Source organism: Marmota monax, unplaced genomic scaffold (assembly GCF_021218885.2).
Source record: "Marmota monax isolate L192 unplaced genomic scaffold, Marmota_monax_Labrador192_F-V1.1 WCK01_AAM20220418_F8-fsc00054, whole genome shotgun sequence".
Lineage (NCBI taxonomy): Eukaryota > Metazoa > Chordata > Mammalia > Rodentia > Sciuridae > Marmota > Marmota monax.
In genome coordinates, this window is record NW_026692145.1 from 972,928 (window position 1) to 994,711 (window position 21,784).

The 21,784-nt window shown below is 39.3% G+C and overlaps 1 protein-coding gene across 2 annotated transcripts; it reads right to left on the reverse strand.

Annotated features, from left to right (window-relative positions):
• Positions 1 to 9,718: 9,718 nt before the first annotated feature.
• Positions 9,719 to 21,437, reverse strand: Ccdc160 (coiled-coil domain containing 160). Of its 2 annotated transcripts, XM_046469306.2 has the most exons (4): positions 21,281 to 21,437; positions 21,035 to 21,160; positions 20,127 to 20,181; positions 9,719 to 11,136 (listed from the first exon to the last, which is right to left on the reverse strand). In XM_046469306.2, the coding sequence occupies exon 4, from the start codon at positions 11,110 to 11,112 to the stop codon at positions 10,138 to 10,140; it is 975 nt and encodes a 324-aa protein (XP_046325262.1). In that variant the 5' UTR covers positions 11,113 to 11,136; positions 20,127 to 20,181; positions 21,035 to 21,160; positions 21,281 to 21,437; the 3' UTR covers positions 9,719 to 10,137. The 2 variants fall into 2 exon arrangements, with proteins under 2 accessions (XP_046325262.1, XP_046325269.1); XM_046469313.2 differs by lacking the exon at positions 21,035 to 21,160 and having other exon boundaries at positions 21,281 to 21,427.
• Positions 21,438 to 21,784: the final 347 nt, after the last annotated feature.

Below are 21,784 nucleotides of genomic sequence, written 5' to 3' on the forward strand. Positions count from 1 at the left end.
CCTGATCTCCAAAGGGGATGCATCTTCTCCAGGCCTACAGCAAAATCCACATTGAATTCTAAGCTATGTTACTGCCTGGGGACCTTGTGCTCCTTGTTTCCAGGGACCAATGGGCCAGAAGAAGGGCCACTGCATTAGCAGGAGGAATTCATCTTAATTATCAAGAGGAGTTGGGACTGCTGTTCCATATTGGGCATCAGGAGAAATATGTGTAGAAATATGTGTGTCACTTGGGCATATCAGTACTCTGAGCCCAGTTGTGACTATAAGTGGATCAGCACAGCAGCCCCAGCCTGAGAAGGGTATAGTGACCATGTGGCTCAGTCCCCTCAGAAATGAAAGTCTGGGTCAAACCAGCAAGGAAGCTACCAAGGCCACCAGAGGGCAGTATTTGTGGGCAAAACTGATCTAGAATGGATAGTGGAAGGGGCAGGAACTGAGTTATCAGTTGCATCCCTAATATCATGCAGCAATGAATGCTGAGTTCCTCTCACTAATTTCACCATTCTAAGTTTCTTCTCTGGGAGAGAGGCCTGAAGGAACCTAGAGGAAGAGATGCAAAGGATGGACTGTGGCAGGAACAAAGAGGCACCACCAAGGTCTACCCCAATGAAGGACTTGCTGCCCAACAGTGGGGAGTAAGGTCCACAGGCAGCCTCCAGCTATCAGCTGCTTCAGGGTCTGCCTTGTCTGTAGAGAGCCATTCAATCCCAATTTACATCCTTCCAGAGGCTGTCTGCATCTGCTAACAGAGCGCAGCCGGAGTATAAAGACCCAGTCATTTCTACACATTTTGGGGTTCTCTGATGGTCAGTGCTCCAGGGCTCCATGCTGGGGTTGCTGAGGCTTTGTTGGCCTTGCATGGCAATTCTACTTCTCTCTTGGCCCCATCCTGTGTCCTCCTCCTTTTATTTACAGTCGTTGATCCCTAATAAACAGCTGGTACACCAAACGCCATCTTGGTATCTTTTATCAATGGACCCAACAGGGCAAACTCCACAGTTTGTGCTTTTTCTAGTACACCATTGCCTTCTGGCTCAAATGGAAGAAATTGAGTCCCTTTGCTTTCAGCATTTTATTTACAAACATGCCTTAATATATACCCAAAGGAAAAGATTTAAGATAACTCAAGTTTTATGTGTGAGGGGAATCCTTATGCTACACGCAAATATTTTTGTACTCATTAAAACCACATAAAAGTATATTATGCATTTTTAAAGGTTAATTATCTCAAAACCAGAAATGCCCTCTGGCCTCTCTGCTGGCATAACCCACATTTATGAATGCCAAAAGTAGCTCTCCAGATTTTCTTCTAGCTCATTATATGAAAGGGAGATGTTGCTTTGTAAATCTTGAATAAATTTTAAAGAAAACATTTTGTTTTATTATTGAAGATATTTTAATAAAAAGATCCTCAAATATTTTTTTCAATAATCACTTAAGGTAGGAGTAAGCAGAATATGATTCTTTTATTGTAACTTTCATGAATTTACCAGAAAGTCAAGGAAAAAACTCAAGGAAAACATATACATCATCAAGTGTAATTAATACTTGGCTTCAGTGAAACACTTTAGGAGGCAAAGATTCCAAGATGAAAATAAATACTGGATGAAAATGATTTTTAAATTCTGAATGATAAAAATTCAGATCCCAAAGTTACAATGAGTCTTCATCAAAGAGCCCTGGCTACTGGCTACTGGCTACTTAATTTGGTTCCATCAGTGCTGGGACTTTACTTAGAGAGCTGTCAATTGGGCTTCATATTTCATTTTTTTTAATAACAGGAATTGAACCTAGGGGCACTTAACCATTGAGCCACAGCCCCAGTCCTTTTTATTTTTTGAGACAGAGTCTCACTAAGTTGCTGAGAGCCTTGCTAAATTACTGAAGGTAGCCTTGAATTTATGATCCTCCTGCCTCAGCCTCTTGAGCCGCTGGGAATACAGGCATCAATTGTTTTTGTGTATGGTATAGTCACAGTTCAATAAGAGGATTCTGTGTCCTTCATGTGGACCTACTAACCCATCATCAGAAGACATAAAAACTTTATGGCCTTTTCAATAATAAGATGCATCTTTATTGCTCATCTCAGTCATTTATGAGATGGCTGACTCAAGTTGAGACCAGGTTACAATATTGAAACTGTTAGTCTTTAAGAAAGTTATCTAGGGCTGGGATGTATCTCATTGGTAAAGGTCTTGCCTGACATGTTTAAAGCCCTGGGTTCATTCCCCACCACCAAGAAAAGACAAAATTAAAGTCAAATAAACCTTACGTGATTGAATAGCGTCTCATTCATTTTAACACAAAATATGGTCTAATATAATGGAACAGGCATTGTAATGGATTTGGACATTCTGGGTTTGAATCCCAGATCCACCACTTATTAGCTGTGTAACACTAAGTCATTTAGCTTCTCTCAAACACAGTATCCTCATCTGTAAAATGAATGGCAATTCAGAGATTTTTATGCACAGGACACAAGACAATGTACATGGCAGTGCGCAACACAAAACAAAGTTTTTTAACTAGGCTCTAACCGATAGTCCAAATGCAGATGAGGGCACTAGTGACATAAGGAGAATCTCTCAGGTATGTCTCCTGTCATAGTCTTGAATATACATGACAGCATCTGTTGTGGACTCAATAGGCATGGACTGAAATGCAAAAGAAAAGCTTCAAGGACACCCCAAAAACATCCTCAGAGAAAGAGTTTTAAACCTAGTCTCTTGGGAAATGACAACCTGAGTCCAACGAAACACACCAATTATCAAAAGACAGGATATAATCAAAGGTGTCAGAGAGAGGGAGAGACCCTGTGAATAGCAGCTCTGACCACTAAACACAGGAGACACTATCTTGGTACTCAGTATGGGAGGAGGGTATACCTACAATACATGGCTAACTGCAACTTCAGTATTCTGAGTACAAAGAACAAGACAATGTCTTATTCTGATCTGAGCAGCTGGAGTAGTGGGTCCCCAGCTGCACAGCTCTCTGTGCCAAGGGGAAATGGAAAACACTATAATAGCCTCTCTTGTCTCTATTCCCTTTTCCTAGATGAGTCTTTCCCAGTGGAACACTAGAGCAGGGCTTTCTTCCCCCTCTGGTACTCTGACTGCCAAGGTTAGGGGCCAGGGACCAACCTTACACAGAACTGACTGAAGAGGAGCTTGGTAGAGTAGGCTCTGATCCAAGAAGTTTCCTTTGCATGATCCCTCCTGAGGCCAAAAAGGCCATCTGAGAGATTCATTACCTAGGCTTAAGGCCTCATATGATAATGAACTCAAAATATTTCCCTTGCAACTTGTTCTACCTTCTCAAAGTTGTATATGTATGTATATGTATAAATATAATATTACATATACATGTTGCATATTATATTCTATATAACATATAGAATACACATACTATATATATGATTGATACACATAGTATGAATAAATTCATCTAATCTCTCCAGAGAAAACAATTTGAGGGACAATAAGTATAAAGAGTTTAGTAAGAGTAATAGCCGCCAGGCATAGTGGCACACACCTGTAATCCCAACAGCTTGGGAGGCTGAGGCAGGAGGATCCCGAGTTCAAAGCCAGCCTCAGCAACTTAGCAAGGCCCTAAATAACTCAGTGAGATCCTGTGTCTAAAAATTAAAAGGACTGGGGAGGGGCTGGGGTTGTAGCTCAATGGTAAAGCATTCACCTAGCACATGTAAGGCACTGGGTTCAATCCTCAGCACCACATAAAGATAAATAAATAAAGGTATTGTGTTCATCTACAATTTAAAAAAATTCTAAAAAAAAAGAGCTGGGGATGTGGCTCAGTAGTTGAGTGCCCCTGAGTTCAATCTCCCATACCAATTAAAAAAAAAAAAGGAGAGTAATAGCTAGAACTAGATGCTATTCAGAAGTTACACTCCATGTATGCATAATATGTCAAAATACACTCTACTCTCCTGTATATTTAAAAAGAACAAATAAAAGAGTAATAGCTAGGAGGAGACAGATGTACTTGGTCAATTTCCCCTTATAAGTTAGGTAAAAATAATATTGATAACAATAAAAGTGATATTTATTGACTCTATGTGATCTCATTCTCTAGTCAACTTTGTTTGTTTGTTTGTTTGTTTATGGGTACTAGGGATTGAACTCAGGGGCACTGGACCACTGAGCCATATCTGCAGCCCTATTTTGTATTTTATTTAGAGACAGGGTCTCACTGAGTTGTTTAGGGCCTTACTAAGTTGTTGAGGCTGGCTTTGAACTCAAGATCCTCCCTCCTCAGCCTCCAAAGCTGCTGGGATTATAAGTGTGCCCTACTGCATCCAGTTAACATTATTTATTAACCCTATCTTTCCAGGTGAGGAAAATGAGCTACATAGAACTGCACCTTGTCCAAGGTCACTCAGCTAATAAGTGAATAGCCAAAGTTTGTGCACTTACTCTCTATGCTAAGTCTCTGTGTGCTTCTTTGGATAGAGGATACACTGAAGTGTTTTTATTTCATGCATTTCTTTGAAATTAGACTGCCCACAGTGAACTTGACTGAATATTAGGACTGAAATCTCTTAAGTCTTTTATTTCCAAAACAAAACTGATGGCTACTAAAAGTACAGTGGTATTATCGAGATTTTTTTTCCTGCATTCGTTATCTGGAACCTGGTCTTTATATCATGAGAACTTCATTCACCAATCTGAAAATTAGCAGAATTAGAATACATAATTGTTTTCAGACTACAGTCTCAAATGAGAAAAATCATCAATGTATAACATCCCAGTACTCTAATTTATGGCCAAGAGTCCTTTTTTTGAAGCCAACTAGACTTTCCACATTAACATTCCAGAAATATCCCTGCCCCCATGCTTTGACTAGAAAAGCCTTCTTATCCTTCAAGGCCCAGCTCAAATGTCACCTCCTTTATGAAGTCATCCCTAGCCCTTCAGGCAGAATTAATTGATCCTCCTCTGTGCTTCCACAGCACTTTACATTAGTATTGCTAGCATAGCTCTTACTATATTGTTTTTGGTAAATGCATAAGTAAAGTCCTTGAGATCAGAGACCTGTCTTATTCATAAATCCCTTTATTTCTATATCCCCATGAAGGAGTACCGGGGATTGAACCCAGGAGTGCTTAACCACTAATCCACATCCCCAGCCCTTATTATATTTTATTCAGAGACAGGGTCTCGCTGAGTTACTTAGGGTCTCACAAAATTGCTGAGGCTGGCTTTGAATTCATGATCCTCCCGCCTCAGCCTCCCAATCTGCTGGAATTATAGGCATTAAAGGTGTCAGAGAGAGGGAGAGACCCTGTGAACAGCAGCTCTGACCACTAAACACAGGAGACACTATCTTGGTACTCAGTATGGGAGGAGGGTATACCTACAATACATGGTACCACCGTGTCTAGCAACCTACATCCCTATATTTATCACATATAAAACTACATCAATTATAAGATACACCATTATTTATAGAACTACTAATTTAAAAGACACTAACAAGAATACTATGACATACCATCAATTTGAAGATGTGTCCCAAATTCAGGAATGTCAAAATGTTGGGGAAAAAAGACATGTATTAGAAGTAATGAGTTACAATAATAAATGTTCAGCAAATGTTTGTAAAACTGCAACCCAAGGTGGAGCAAATCCTCCTAAAGCCCTCTGACAGCCTAGGTTTCTGCAGTAGAGAATTAGAAGTTGGTGGTGGATAGTGTGTGGTTACATTGCTGACTTCTAATAGTTTATCCAACAGTTAAAGGGATTAGTGGCCTGATGTGCCATCCTTATTAAAAAAAAAAACAAAAACAAAACCAAAAACATCCATGTCTCCCACTCAATATATTAAAAGGCCCAATGATAATATATTCCAATCAAAATTGGGAAGGGACACAGAATGTGACAAGTGGGAGTAAGAACAGAGACAATGGGTAGGGTATTTATGTTTGCCTTGATTCTGGTTCTTTAAGGCAGTTCAACCCGTTGCTGTTCACATCTGCCCATGAAGAGGAACATGAACTTTCCAACTTTCTCCCAGCTTATTTTAGACCCGCTTTTATTTATTTATTTTTAAATAAATTTTTTAGTTATAGACACAATACCTTTATTTTACTTATTTATTTTTATGCAGTGCTGAGGATCAAACCCAGTGCCTCACATGTGCTAGACAAGCATTCTGCCACTAAGCCATAACCTCAGCCCCCTGCTTTTATTTTTATGTGACTCCTTTTCAGATACAAACTGTTAGCTTTGTGGCTTTGGCTTCCCTTTCTCTGTGGCCCTCTGGAGTTGGTGACTGTATAATGTATCCCTGGCCAGTTTCTATACCTAGGCTTTCTGTAGGGGCTTTCTGAATCTCAGTATCCCAGGCATCTCATTAAAAATCTGTGTTCCAAGGCTGGGGTTGTGGCTCAGTGGTAGAGCACTTGCCTAGCATGTGTGAGGCCGTGGGTTCAATCCTCAGCACCACATGAAAACAAATAAATAATATAAAGGTATTGTGTTCGTCTACAATTAAAAAAAAAAAAGAGTCTATATTCCAGCTGGGTGTGGTGGCACATGCCTATAATCCCAGTGGCTCGGGAGGCTGAGGAAGGAGGTTCGTGAGTTCAAGGGCAGCCTCAGCAACTTACAAAGGCTCCAAACAACTCAGCTAGACCCTGGCTCTGAATAAAATATAAAAAAGGGCTGGGGATGTGGGTCAATAGTGATGCACCCCATGGTTCAATCCCCAGTACCAAAAAAAAAAAAAAAAAAAGAATCTATATTCCATTTCCATCTAGGTTTCCTAACCCTAAAGCTGGGCTAAAGTATGAACTTTTCTTGTCTGAATTTCCCTCTGCCACACTTCTGCCACCCCCATACCAAGTGCACACTTGTGAAAGATAAAGCTAATTGCCACTGAAAACCTTAAGCAGAAATTCTCCTAGAGTGAAAGCTCCGAAATGCCGGGTGCATTGGCCCACACCTATAATTCCTGCAGCTCCAGAGGCTGAAGGAGGAGGATCACAAGTTTGACACCAGCTTCAGCAACTTAGTGAGGCTGTAAGCAACTTAGGGACAACCTGTATCAAAATAAAAAAGTAAAAGGACTGGGTATGTGGCTCAGTAGTTCAGTCACCATATGCCCCCCATATATATTTTTTTCAAACTATTAGGGCTGGGATGTAGCTCAGCAGTAGAACACCTAGCATTAGTGAGGCCCTGGGTATGATCCCCAACACCGTAAAAAGAATTATATTGAGAATATCAAACCTAGTGGCTTAATACAATGTGAACTATTTTTAAACACATAAGCACCTCTGCACACTAGCATCCAGGGGAAGAGAGTCTTTTTGTTTGTTTGTTTGTTTGTTTGTTTGTTTTTGTGGTGCTGGGGATTGAACACAGGGCCTTGTGCATGCAAGGCAAGCACTCTACCAACTGAGCTACATCCCCAACTATTTGTATGATTTTAATTAATTTTTTATTTATACATGACACCAGAATGAATTACAATTCATATTACACGTATAGAGCACAATTTTTCATATCTCTGGTTGTATACAAAGTATACTCACACCAATTTGTGTCTTCATACATGTACTTTGGATAATAATGACCATCACATTCCACCATCATTTCTAACCCCCTGCCCCCTCCCTTCCCCTGCCATCCCTCTGCCCTATCTAGAGCTCGTCTATTCCTCCCATGCTCCCCCTCCTTGTTTTTTGTTTTTTAAATATTTATTTTTAGGTGTAGTTGGACACAATAACTTTATTTATTTTTATGTGGTGTTGAGGATCGAACCCAGTGCCTCACACATGCTAGGAAAGCACTCTACCACAACCTCAACTCCAGAAGGAGAGTCTTTAGGGGGCAAGGGCAAAGGGATAATTTTAAGGGGACAATAAGGAAGAGAATCATATAGGGCAAAAAGTTCCTAGTTTGCTTTTGTGCCTAGACCCTTGCAGGGAAGCCAGTGACCACCAAAAACCTGAAAATCATCTCCCCCTTTGAGGCAGGCTGCTGGAGCCTGTGTTAAGTTGATCAGGATTAGGTCAGAAAGCTCCAAAGATTATCATCTTCCAATTTAGTCCAGACTTCCCAGGCCAGCCAAGCCCCATTCGGCCTCCAGGTCAGCATACTAGCATTCAAGGAAGGACAGTCTCCATGCAGTGCTTTCCCTGATCTCAATGAATAGAGAAAGGAGAAAGGAGGAGAAAAGGCATCATTTACTCACTCCACTGATTTATTGACACAGTAGTTGGAGATTTTCAAACTATAAAAAGAGCCTGCTTGGGGGCTGGGGTTGTGGCTCAGGGGTAGAGTACTCACCTAGCATGCGTGAGGCACTGGGTTTGATCCTGAGCAGTACATAAAAATAAAATAAAGGCATTGTGTACACCTATAACTAAAAAAATAAATATTTTTTTAAAAGAGCCTGCTTATATTTTCTTGGCAAAATAGATCCTTGAAGTATAAGAACTGAATGCACCTGCCAGGTGTGGTGGCACATGACTGTAATCTCAGTGGCTCAGAAGGCTGAGACAGGAGGATCACAAGTTCAAAGCCAGTCTCGGCAACATTGAGGCACTAAGCAACTTGGTGAGACCCTGTCTCTAACTAAAATACAAAATAGGGCTGGGGATGTGGCTCAGTGGCCAAGTGCCCCTGAGTTCAATCCCTGGTACCAAAAAATGAATTGAATGTACCAGATATGGTGGGAATTTTACTTTGTCACAGCTATAGTTACACTTGCAAATAAAATCATTGAGGTGAAATCACGGAACATTAAAACTGAACAGAAACTTTAAGAGAGACAGAATGTGTCTCAATGTATTGTCCAGCCTAGCCACAAACTCCTGAGCTCAAGGGATCCTCCTGTATCAGCCTCCTGAGTAGCTGGGACTACAGATCTATGCTAACATGTGCAGCTCTGAAAAAAAATCATGATGAAAGATCTCAACTCCCTCATTTTACAAATGAGAACTTTATGGCCTAGGAGGTTAATTAGTTGATGGGAGAACAAGCACTAGAATCAATGTGTCTCACTCCCAGTTTGGGGATTTTCCCTTTTGGAAAGATACCCAAACTCTTACAATTGTATCCCACCCTCATAATCTGTGATTACATTTGGTTCATTTGGCTAAAAATACCATGCCAATGGAGCTCCAAGTATAAGAAATCTTGATGATTAGTACAAACAAATGTAAAGAATCAGCTGACCATCATTTCCACCAAAGGGCAGAGGCAGTACATTTGTAGTCTTCATAAGTATAAAACAAAATATCATTGCCTGGGCCCCTTACAGGGCTGGATGACTATATAAATCAAGCTAGCTCATTGAAAACTTATCTAGATGACATCCAACATCTTTCACTGTAGTCTGGGTCTGGTGATAGAAGCTGAGCAAGGACATTTCCTCCTGGTGGAATTTCGGAAGAACTGTGTAAACAACGCCCCTTGCTGGTCAACATGAGATAATGCAAGAGCCACTAGCTGAAAAAGCAGGGCTCTAGCAAAGGTCACAGCAATGTCTCTCAGTCTTCTAGTCTATGGGAACCATGTCCAGGTCAAAGGAGAAAGCATGGAAAACAGCAGGAGGGAGAAAAAAACTGCATTTTTTCCTGAGATGTTTACATGTGCCTAATTAAGGTTAGACCCCAAAGAAAGCAGATACATTTTTGGTATCCCATTGAGTTTGAACAGGCAACTAAGAGACTCACAGACATATGTTATGCTTATACATATAAACAATATTTTTATTGTTAACATCAATGAACACAGATGGGAGAATATCCATGTGCCAAGGACATATTGCTCACAGGATCAAAAATGACTGTTGATTTGTATTCATAATTGATCTGGTGAATTACTATGTGTTTTTGACTCAAATATAGATATATATGTATATATATTTATGGATATACAAAAGAAATTTCTTAGGCTTCATTTCCATTTGTATTCTCGAAATCACTTCATTAGAAAGAGAAAGCAGAAACTTTGAAATGAACATCTATGTTTTACAGATATTTTGATGCAGCAAAAGTGAAAATTACATCCCATTACATACATTTTAAGTAGTATACAAAGATAGCATAATAATCATTGATTTGGCTCAATAACTTGCTTAATGAAAGGCTTTTTTTTAACTTTAAAAAAAATCTCCAGTAAAGTGGTTAAGGGTGTCTGGTGACCTTATCACGGTAGCAAAGTGTTTTCTAAGCAATTCCAGGGCTTTGTTATTTCTTGCTTGCAGGGTCTTCTCAGCTCTCAGTTCATTCTTGATGGCATCCAGCTCTCCACGGATCTTGTCCATTTCTAATTCATAATACAATTTCATTTCTTCTTTTAGGAGAGCATTTCCTATTTCAGTTTGACGCTTTAATTTCCTAACAGCTTCTTTTAAATTTCTGTTCTCTAGGTTCAAGTTGTGGATAACTTCTTTGGCTTGCTGGAGCTCCTCAGTTAAGTTTTTTACATCTGTCGCTTTTTCGGATAGGTCATTTTTTAAAGCTTGAAGTTCCCTGTCATTCTTCAAAGTATCTGTCCCTGTCTCTTGAAAATTTAGGGATTTCACAGAAACTTCTTTCTTGGAGTTCAAAAGTTCTTTTTCAGCATTTTCAAATTCCTCTTCTATTTTTCTGCATTTCATATTAAGTTCTTCTAGTTCTTCATTTAAAAGGTTCAGGCGAAGTTTTGGAGACATTCCTTCAGTTACTTTCTTCCTTGGGGCTTGTCGTGGTATGATTGGTAAATCTTCTTTACTCCAGGCACAGGAGTCTTCTATTCTGTTTAAGCTTTCTTCCGATACAACATCCAAATTAAATGATTCACTGGAGACAGACTTTATGTCTGGCTCATTCTTTGACATGTTTATCCTTCTCTCTCTTAAATTTGGTTCTTGTTCTCTTTCATTTAGTTGAGAAACATATTCTTTCCTCTTAAATTTATTTTCTTCCTGAAACTTTCTACTGGACAGATTATAATTTCCTTCCATTCTCTTGGTGTTATCTACAACTATTGGTTCACTGGAAGATTCAGTGTTAGAAGCCTCTTCTAGAACATCCTGTGCGCTAAAATGATGAGTAAACATATTCTCCTTCCAGTGTTTTCTTCTAGCATCCATTTCTTTAGGCACCTTTTCCAATTCCTGAAAAACAGAATTTAAAATCAAGGCACATTACTTACACTGCTGTAGAAAGAAATAAGTAAGGATGCTGGTTCACAGGCAAAGGAACTTAACCATTTGAGAGCTGGCCCTCTAACTCACAGAGTGACTATGACCTCAGTTTTCTCAATTACCAATAAAAATGGCCGAACAAGCTAAGTTCTACAGACTCTTTTTTAAGATTTCGGTATTTTTGCTTAGAGTTACATATCAGTTTTACTTTTCTCTTTTTAAATTTAAAACCAACAGTAATAAAGTTTCCAATATTTTAACAAAAACAAAATAATACAAAAATCAATCAAGAATGTATTTTAAAATTAATGGAACACAAATACATTTTACAATTGATTATTAAAATCTTTTTCCATGGTTTCAGCTTGCAAGGGTTATTTCTACAGTATGAAACACTATGCAAACTGATGACAGATTTTATTATACACCCAACCATCTAATCAGCAGGTATTTTTCTATAACAGCATTATATTTTGTGTGAAAGCTCTTTTAGAGACCTTCTGGTTATATCATAAATCCATATTACTCAGCTACACCTATTTATTCAAAGAGAAATTTATAATAGTTTGGAATAATTTGAGCTCATTTAGGGCAAAATTATTTCTCTAACCCCTATGACACTATACATTCAAACACTAATTTGAATTTACCAATAATGGCACCATGATACTTCACTTTTGTCCTTCTTTGTAGTCACTTGAAAAAATATAAATTTTTAAGAGTGCAGAAATTAAATCTCAAAATATATACTATATCTTAATTTTTATTTTGGTAAAAGAATAGACTCTGGGAAGAAGTTTATCTGTATTTCCCAGGATACATTAATGTAACTAAAAACTGCTAATTCCATACTTTTGTTTTCTGTGTAATGCTACTTACATTTTGTTCACTTTATTACCATTGTTTCTGGTCTAGATTTAACTTTACCTTGCTTCTGTAAAATAGTTTGAGAAAAATTTTCTAACAGTCATAGCATTTCTTCATCTCAGTATCCCTGTAGTTAACTGCCTGTAACAGATTCACTCTTTCATACTATACTATCTGAAAATTAGAGCCTCTACAGACCCTTTTAACTTTAAAATTTTTCTACCATATGAAATATAACCAGTGAATTGATACATCTAGCTACTTATTGTAAATGAAGTGATTCTATGAAGAAGCAACTGTACACATAAAAAGACTGCCTTCAAATAATAAGTAATGTGAAATTAATAGGCTAAATAGTTAGCACCCATGCTTTCAATATATCTGATTTTCTCAAGTACTTTTGGATGGGACTACTATTTACTCATTCCTTAAGGTGACTAAAACATCAGGTTTTAATGCAATGTGAGCTACTTTGGGTATAGTATACCATGCAGACTTCCTTAAGATTAACTCTGCCAAATGCCCTTCTGTCTTGACCTATAAATTCCTGCTATTCCAGTCTTGGGCTTTGCTTTCAGGCAACAATGCCAAGTGTACAGAATTCTATCTGTTTTGACAGCAATTTCATGATGAGAACCTAATGTCAACATTTGAAAATATTAATGCCATCACATGTATTTTCTCAAGATATTGACTCTGAGTATAGTTTTTAGGTGAAAGCTTAGCATATTAAGTGACAACCAACGTCCTTATAAAAATTAACAGATAATTATTTTGTTTCATAAGGAGTCTTTCCTACTCAAATGGAATCTTTAATGTACAGTTTTCCTAATACACTGAAATATTTGATCAGTAACTACCTCAGAGGGAAGAGAGAAAGAAGGACCCAAGCATCTCAATCCACCAAATGGATAACTGCAGCTACCCAAAAATAGTAAGGAGAAGGAGGGAGTCACTTTGTTCATTTTATATACTGACCAGCCCCCACCACACACACACACACACACACACACACACACACACACACACACATATATATAAAATCACCACTGAGAAAAATCCAAGTATGTTTGCATCTTTTTAAAAAAATATTTCTTTAGTTGTAGATGGACATGATATCTTTATTTAATTAATTAATTTATTTTTATGGGTGCTGAGGATTGAACCCAGTGCCTTATACATGTGAGGTAAGTACTCAACCACTGAGCCACAACCCCAGCCCCTGCCTACATCTCTTTTATCCATGCATGCAAATGTCATTTTATTTTCTTCTGGTAATGAAAAATGGCAAATGTATTTATTTTTAAATTAATATTGTCTTTCGTTATTTGTAGCAATTTTGGAAAACATAGAAAAGCACATGGGTGTGTACATCCATGGGCCCACACACATGGAATCGTCCCATGGCCCTGAGTAAATGATTTTTTGGTGTATTATCTCTCATCTATTCTTTTTCAGCCCCGAAGTTTAAATAACAGGTTTGCCCTACTATTGGCAATGAATGAATAAACTTGATACATACAGATATTGAATATGCCCCCTCCCTTCCACCCTCACACACAAACAAAGAGAATGAAGGGACTCACTATCGCAAGGGTGCATCTGTACTTGGCTTTCAGGAAAAGGAAAGATAAAAATATTCTTAAAATAAACTCTTTAGAGATGAAAAATTCAGTGAAGATATTAAAATTATTATGAAAAAGGCATAAACCAAGCTCTATTAAAGTTTAGTCAATCAGAGCTGAGGTTGTAGCTCAGCAGTAGAGCAATTGCCTAACATGTGTGAGGCCTAGGTTTCATCCCCAGCACCACACACACACACACACACACACACACACAAGTTCAGTCAATCAGGACTGGGGATGTAGCTCAGTGGGAGAACTCTTGCCTTCATATGTGAGGCCCTGGGTTCCATCCCTAGCAATACACACACACACACACACACACACATTTATTCAACCAGACTATAGTGATTAACTCAGACGTGAAATTTGTGGTATATATTTGCCATTGGAACATCATCTCCTTTTTCTTGAAATAGTCCTTTCTGACTTTTATTATTCTACCAGTCACAATCCAGAAGCATCTTTGATCCATTTTTTTTTTTCTGGTACCAGGGATTGATCCCAGGGGCACTTAACCACTGAGCTACATCCCCAGCCCTTTTTCATATTTTATTAGAGACAGGGTCTCTCTGAGTTGCCTAAGGCCCCGCTAATTTGCTGAGGCTGAGTGTGAACTCTCGATCCCTCTGTCTCAGCTTCCTGAGTCCCTGGGATTCCAGGCATGAGCCACCATGTCTGGTTCTATCTGTTCTTAAAGGAGAAGATTATCATTAATTCTGGCTTCCATTCTTTATAGAAGTAAGAATACAGATTATTAACAGCAATCATGAAGGAAAGGGACAGAGACAGGAGAAATGAGTACAATGCTACTTGCCAGGCACATTTTTTTTAGCAGGCAAATTTTTACCACACAATTCTGTAAAAAAGCAAAAATAGTGCTAATCCAGTAACAATAGCAGAGAGATTCTTATTCCTCTTACTTAATTCTGGATGAAAGACATTGGTGGGACTGATCAGGAAGCAAGAGAGCACAGGGCCAAGTCGGGTGAGACCACTTACTTTATACCTGGAGATAGCAGTAATAAAACATCTGAGATAGACATCTGGGTATAGATAGAAGTTAACATAGAAAACTCTCTTCATTAATAATTTTGCTCCTTGAAAAAGTGGCATCTCTGTTCACCCTTTCCACAAATCTCTGGAGACACACACATACACACCCTTTTTGATTTTTACTGGCTTTCCTTCTTGAGCCTTATAGAATTTCCAGGGTGTCTGAAAGGAAATGCTTCCAATGAATCCTATACAGCCAGGGATTTTCAAAGGACTGGGGAGAGTCATTTTGTAACGGAGTCTCAGAGAAATTAAATGACTAGACCAAGGTCACACAGCCTGTGGTGGTAAATCTTAAGTCCTGTCTCCAGCTCAGTGCTTATTTTAAGTTCCTCTTTACTCATCTGCTAGGTTTCATTCCACAAACTGAAAGAAAACAACCTACTACTTTTAGAGCTTAGGTATCTTTTTAAAAGCCACAAAAGGAAAGACAGAAAAGGAAGTGGGGAGGGTAAGGAGAACTGCATGTTTCACATCAAAGGATAGAAAGAGAAAGGTTTGAAAAGCCTTTTGGAATTTCTCTCCTATGGTTTACACAGGATAAGGTCAAGGGGTCTCTAAGCTGCTCCTCTCTCAACTGCTTTCTTTCATTGGCAAGATACCCTTTAAGGACTTGTTCACAAATTTAGTCAAGAGTATCACAAAGTCCAGAGTGGGGTAAAAGCTGCCAGTCACATTCATGTTCTCCCTCTGTCTCTCTCTCTTTCTTAGTTCTGGGGATTGAACCCAGGAACATTATACCTCTGAGCTACATCCCTAGCCCTTTATTTTTTATTTTATTTTGAGACAGGGTCTTGCTAAGTTACCCAGGTAGCCTCAAACTTGTGATCCTCCTGCCTCAGCCTCCAGAGTAACTGGAATTACAGGCATGCACCACAAAGCCTGGCCTCATTTCTCTTCACCAACTGCACTGTTTTATTTTTTATGCAGAACAAGTATGTAATTAATACTCTCTGGCAAGGACAAGGAATATGCTTTGGAATAATGACTTTCTTCTACCCTGGTCTGGCAGCCATATTTTTCCTCAATAAACTTGACTAGGTAATTTGTTGCAGCTGAAGTCAAACCAAACCAGAAGCCATAATTGAAACTGTAGCCAGGCCTGGTGGTGCACACCTGTAATCCCAGCAGCTCAGGAGGCTGAGGCAGGATGATCAGGAGTTCAAAGCAGCCCCAGAAATTTATCAAGGCCCTAAGAAACTCAGCAAGACTCTAAGAAACTCAGCAAGACCCTGTCTCTAAGTAAAATATAAAAACGGGGCTGAGGGGCTGGGGTTGTGGGCAGTGATAGAGCGCTTACCTCAAACATTTGAGGCACTGGGTTTGATCCTCAGCACCACATAAAAATAAATAAATATATATATATATTTTTAAAAAGGGGGGCTGGGGATGTGGCTCAGTGGTTAAGCATCCCCTGGGTTCAATCCCTAGTATCAAAAAAAAAAAGTAAGTATAAACACCTTTTTAGCTAGGCAGTTGTGAACATTTGATATTGTAAGTGTCTACATTGAGGCCCAAAGAAAGGAATGGTATGGGAAGGAGGCCCAAGAGAAAAAAAAAATGAAGAAACAAAACAGAACAGAGAGAAAAACTACATAAAATTAGGGCTGGGGTTGTGGCTCAGGGGTAGAGCTCTTGCCTAGTATGTGTGAGGCACTGGGTCTGAGTCTCAGCACCATATATAAATAAATAAATAAAATAAAGGTCCATCAATGACTAAAAGAAATTTAAAAATACATATAAAATCACATGACAAAAATAAATGAGTGGTTTTCTAAGAAAGTAATCCCCCTAAAGTCCTTGGGACTGCACAATTAAGGTAAGGCATGGGTGTCTATAATATAACTACAATTATTCATTTGTGTCTGACATGAATTATTAATAAACTTCTGATGGTTCCTATTAGCATGTCACTGGAAACAACGTCATTTATTTTCTGGTGACCTTTTTTTTTGGATTAAACCCAGGGCACCTAACCACTGAGCTACGTCCCCAGCCTTTTTTGTATTTTATTTAGAGACAGGTCTCAGTGAGTTGCTTAAAGCCTTACTAAGTTGCTGAGGCTGGCTTTGAAACTTCAATCCTCCTGCCTCAGCGTCTCAAGCCACTGGGGTTATAGGCATATGCTGCCATGCCTGGCTCTCTGGTGACCTTTTTTTTATTATTGATTTTATTTTTTAAATACAAGACAGTAGAATGCATTACAATTCTTATTATACATATAGAGCACAATTTTTCATATCTTTTGTATATAAAGTATGTTCACACCAATTCATATCTTTATACATGTACTTTGTTTTTTTGTATTAAAATTTTTATTACACATATATACCACAATTTTTCATATCTCTGTTTGTATATAAAGTAGGTTGACACCCAATTCAAGCCTTTATACATGTACTTTGGATAATGATGTCCATTACATTCCACCATCCTTGCTAATCCTCTGGTGACCTTTTTATGCAGTGGCAAAAAGTTAGGACATTTTTGTGGAGTAGGGGATCTCTTGTTACATGAAGGTGGTTTATATTTATCTAAGAATTTTATTCTGCCAGGTACAGTGGCACACACTTGAAATCCCAGTGGTTCAGGAGGCTGAGGCAGGAGGATCGTGAGTTTAAAACTAGCCTCACCAACTTAGTGAGTCCCTAAGTAACTTAGCAACTGTCTCTTGCTAAGATCTTGTCTCTAGATAAAATATTAAAAAGGGCTGGGGATGTTGCTTAGTAGTTAACAACAATTTAACACCGTGGTTAAATCCATGGTATCAAAACAAACAAACAAAAAAGAATTTGATTACTGGGGAGACTGAGGTAGGAGAATCACTTGCGCCCAGGAGTTCAGCAAAAAAATTTGGGAACCACTGAAAAAATTAATTTATAATGTAATGTGACGTAACATAATATAAATGTTGATAACTAAGCAGAGTGATAATTTATTATGAATCTTTAGGTATATCATTCCATAAAGATCTTAGGTGAACACATATCTATCCTCAATCAAATAGCTCTAGAAGATAATACACTACTGTTTATTGTAAAAGAAGAAATTCAAAAACCCATCTCACTTTCATTTTCAAAGCAGGGCCCAGGAGAGTATGTTCATATCAAGATGGGTATGAAATTTAAGTATTTGTTTTCTAAAATATTTATATTTTAAATCACATGCTTTAGAAAAATTTGCCGACATAAGTCAAAGATGTTCTCTCTGTTGCTTTATCCTATTTACCTTAGAATTTTGTTTCAAATTTTCAGGACTTTTTGTATAAATCTAGATCTGCCTGAAAAAAGGGATTGTTCTTCCAGGAAGAGGTAGGCAGGGACTGGGAAACAGCTCTGGAAGAACACAAAAGGCTTTTTTTTTTCACCTCATAGGGGTCCTTCCTCTTAAATTTTGTAAACTGGGAATAATAGTTGGAAAAGGTCATCTTCAATCCATGTTGAGCAACCTTCTGTCACTCTCCTCAGCCATTCAGCTGCCCTCAACTTAAGGTCTGGCTTTCATCCCTGCCCAGGGGCAATAAGGTAAAGACAAAGGGCTCCTCTCAGCCCAAGAAACTTTCTTCCTTTATTCTCAGATGGTTTCAGTTCTCTCCACCCTCAGAAAGACTGCTCAGCCAAAATAGGAAAAAAAAAAAAAACAACTGTGCTACAAATGAAGTCACCAGCCTTGTTCCTTTGCTCAGTTGTTCAGTTTTTTTTCCTAATTAAAAACAGTGGTTCTCAACCTTTTTTTCCCTGCTTCTGCGGCATGCTTCTACTGTTTCCAGGTACAGAACAGTGTCATTATTACCCTCTATCCTCAGAAGATTCTGATCTGGCCCCTCTAGGGGAACTTCCCCCTTCTTCACCCTATTCTGCTCACTTGAAAAAAAAAAAACATTAAATACCAAAATGAACACCCAAATTACTTTGTATGAAATAATTTTTTTCTTGGGCAGAATTGTGGGGACAAGGAAAAGGAAATACTTGAGAAAGGATAGAGAATGGATTATGGTGGACAAAAAGACAGAAGAGATTAGGTATCTTGGCTTTCACATTTTGAAACTAGTGAAGATCTACCTTCTGGAAGCCTCAGATTCTTCAGGTGTAAAATAGGGACAATATGCTTATTTCACAGGTGAATAAGATAAATGAATAAAAATAAAAATACAAAGAATTTTGTGGGTTTTTTTTTTTCTTGGTACCTAGGATTGAACCCAGGGGTGCTATCCACTGAGCAATATCCCCAGCCTTTTAAAAATATTTTATTTAGAGACAGGGTTGAGCTGAATTTCTTAGGCTCTTGCTAAATTGCTGCTCTGAACTCCTACCTCAGCCTCCCCAGCCATTGGGATTATATGCATGCATCATTGCACCTGGCTTGAAAATAGAAAGAATTTTAAAAATGTACTGTAAACAATGGGTTTTGTTTCTTTTAGCTTTTTCTTACCCTCCCTTCTATACAAACCAGTCATTTAAGCAAATTAACACATCTCCAAAGATTTGTGTTCCATAGTTGCCAAGCCTGAGGCTACCAAATCTCAGAAAAAAAGTTTGAAAAAATGTAGGTACTTGGTTGAAGTGTAGCTCAGTGGTAGAGCACACGAATAGCATATTACAAGGCCCTGGGTTCAATCCCCACCAACACACAGAAAATGTACTTACAATTAAAGTAAATAGTGGGACCTAAAGTCCAATTTTAAATTAATTTAATTCTCATCCCCATGGAAGAATTAGCCCTAACTCCTCTGTTAGTTGTTGACATCTCCAAATTTCTGAAGCTAAATTGATTCTGTCTAAGCAGAAAAGTGGTAGTCTTCCCTATAACCGAAGACATTCACATTCTCCATCAATTGCTTTCCCCAAGAACTTTCCAATCCCCCCACTCTTTTTTTTTTTTTTTTGGAGCCACAGATAATTTCTTTAAAATATTACAATTGGAATATTAATTTGAGGATTGTTGGCAAGAATTATTTTGCACTCTGAGTTTTTCCTGTGTTTTTAAAGCATTTCCTACAGACTTTTATTATATATACCCATACAGGATCACCTAACATCTTATCCATTTTGTGTCCCTGTAGTTACCCTCAATAAATATCTGTTGAAGGAATGTTCATTAATATTCTTCCTGAAAATTCTACAATGCTTTGATTTTTAATTGAGTTTTTTTAAAGTGCTTACAATTTCTCCTCTAGCTTATGACATTTGGGGGTGACTTTAGAGGGAAAGAACTTTAATTTTTCCCTTGAAGTTTATTTGGCTTTGCTAAAGTCTTCGGGGCATTTTTTTCTTTTATATTTTTATGAGGCCTTCTTGAAAGTGTACTGACAATGCAGATTGATGATGTGGTTAAAAGGTTGAAGTTTTATGTTGGGTAAGAGTCTGTGCTTCCGAACACACATACCAACATATCAGTCAACACAATTGTACTTACCCTATCTGAGGTCCAAGGTCTGTTACTGGATTTCCTCGTTGTCCTCCAGTTTGTACTGGAAAATAAATTCCACTCTCGTCACCATCATCAGAAAATATAATTAATCAGAATGCCCAAATCCATGTTTATATCTGAGATATATATTAAAGTAACCAGTGATCCACTAAAAATGTCATTTGGCCTATCTGCAATGTGATGCCAGACACTTAGAGGTAATTTCTCCTTTTAAGTTGCCCACCCATTTCCCCAACAATTATGTTACTAAATCTTCCTTCCCCAAGCAACACAAATTTGAAATGGGTCAAGATCATGGTGATATTTTATTCAACACAGTACCTCCTCAACTTCAGCATGTATTGAACAAATGAGCCACCAGTGGTGGAAACAGCAGTGGCATGCTTGTTATTAATGAGCATGCCACCAGCTACCCTTAGCAAAGGGCTGGAGCCTAGGCCTTGCCTGCCTCCCTCAGTGCAGTTAATTTGCAAACATTAAAAAGGGAAGTGATCCTGATTTTTGCTTTAATCTTTCAGGGTCCTAAAATAAGGGTCAAGTGGTCACTTCCCAGGACAAATTGTCTTCTCTATTGTTTGTAGATATGGAGAGGGAAGCAAAGTATCATTGAAAACTGGGCCCAGTGAACGGTTAGAACCCCCAATTATTCATTGTTAGTGTGAAATTATTCCTTCTGCAAGAAAAGATACAGAGTCACCTTAATTCCAAAGGCTGAGACTTTATTAGTATGGGAGTCACATTCTTGCTATAAAGCTGTATCTTTGTATGCATAGTTTGGGGGTTTTCTATGTGAATGGTTAACTGAAACTCCAGCCATCATTGCTTTCAGCGGAGAGAAGGTGGCTCAGATCGGGGTGCTACTGGAACCCCCCACTGCAGGTGGTACTTTTTACCTCCCCAGTCCCGACTCTGTCGCTGGTGGGCGGCCCGAAACGGTTGACCCCACTCCTTTTTCCACATTCCCACTCCCACGCCCCGTTCCTTTTCCTTCCGAACGCTCTCCAGCTCTGGCTGGGGCTCTAAAGAGAGAGAGAAAAAAAATCTACAGCGGGGTCTTCCTTGGCTGCCCGCCCTCTTGCACCCCGAGCCAGAGAAAAAGAGGGGCGAACCCGGGCGGGCTTTCCCGTCCGCAGACATACCTGGAACCGTGGGTGCGGTCTGGGGAGTCCTGTCCCCTCTTCCCCGAAGCCGGGCACCACCAGCAGGCGGCAGCCCCTCGTTCGGTGTTGGCCACCGCGACCCGGCCGGGCCGGCTCGGGGCAGAGTCTCCGCAGTGCAGCGCCAGCGCGGACCGCACTGTTGCCTGGCAACCAGCCGGCCTGATTTAAAGGGACCAGGGCACTGGGGACGCGCTCCACAGGCCAGTACTGCCTGTCCCGCAGTCAAAGCTCCACCAGAGCGCTGAGCATGCCTGGTGGGACCGGCACCGCGGCGGCTTCTGCCTGGCAAGAAATAGTAACTCACCGGGAGAGGCAGCTGAGTCAGGATGGGAAGGGGCAAGCAACTACAAGGCAACCCCACCCACAAGTGGGGTTATTACGGAGGGTCTGGGTGACTCACAAAGCCACCTGGACGCTGACTGTAGCGGAGCAGAGAGGGAGTGGCATAGGGTTAATCCCTGGACTTGTTTGTAAGGTGACATT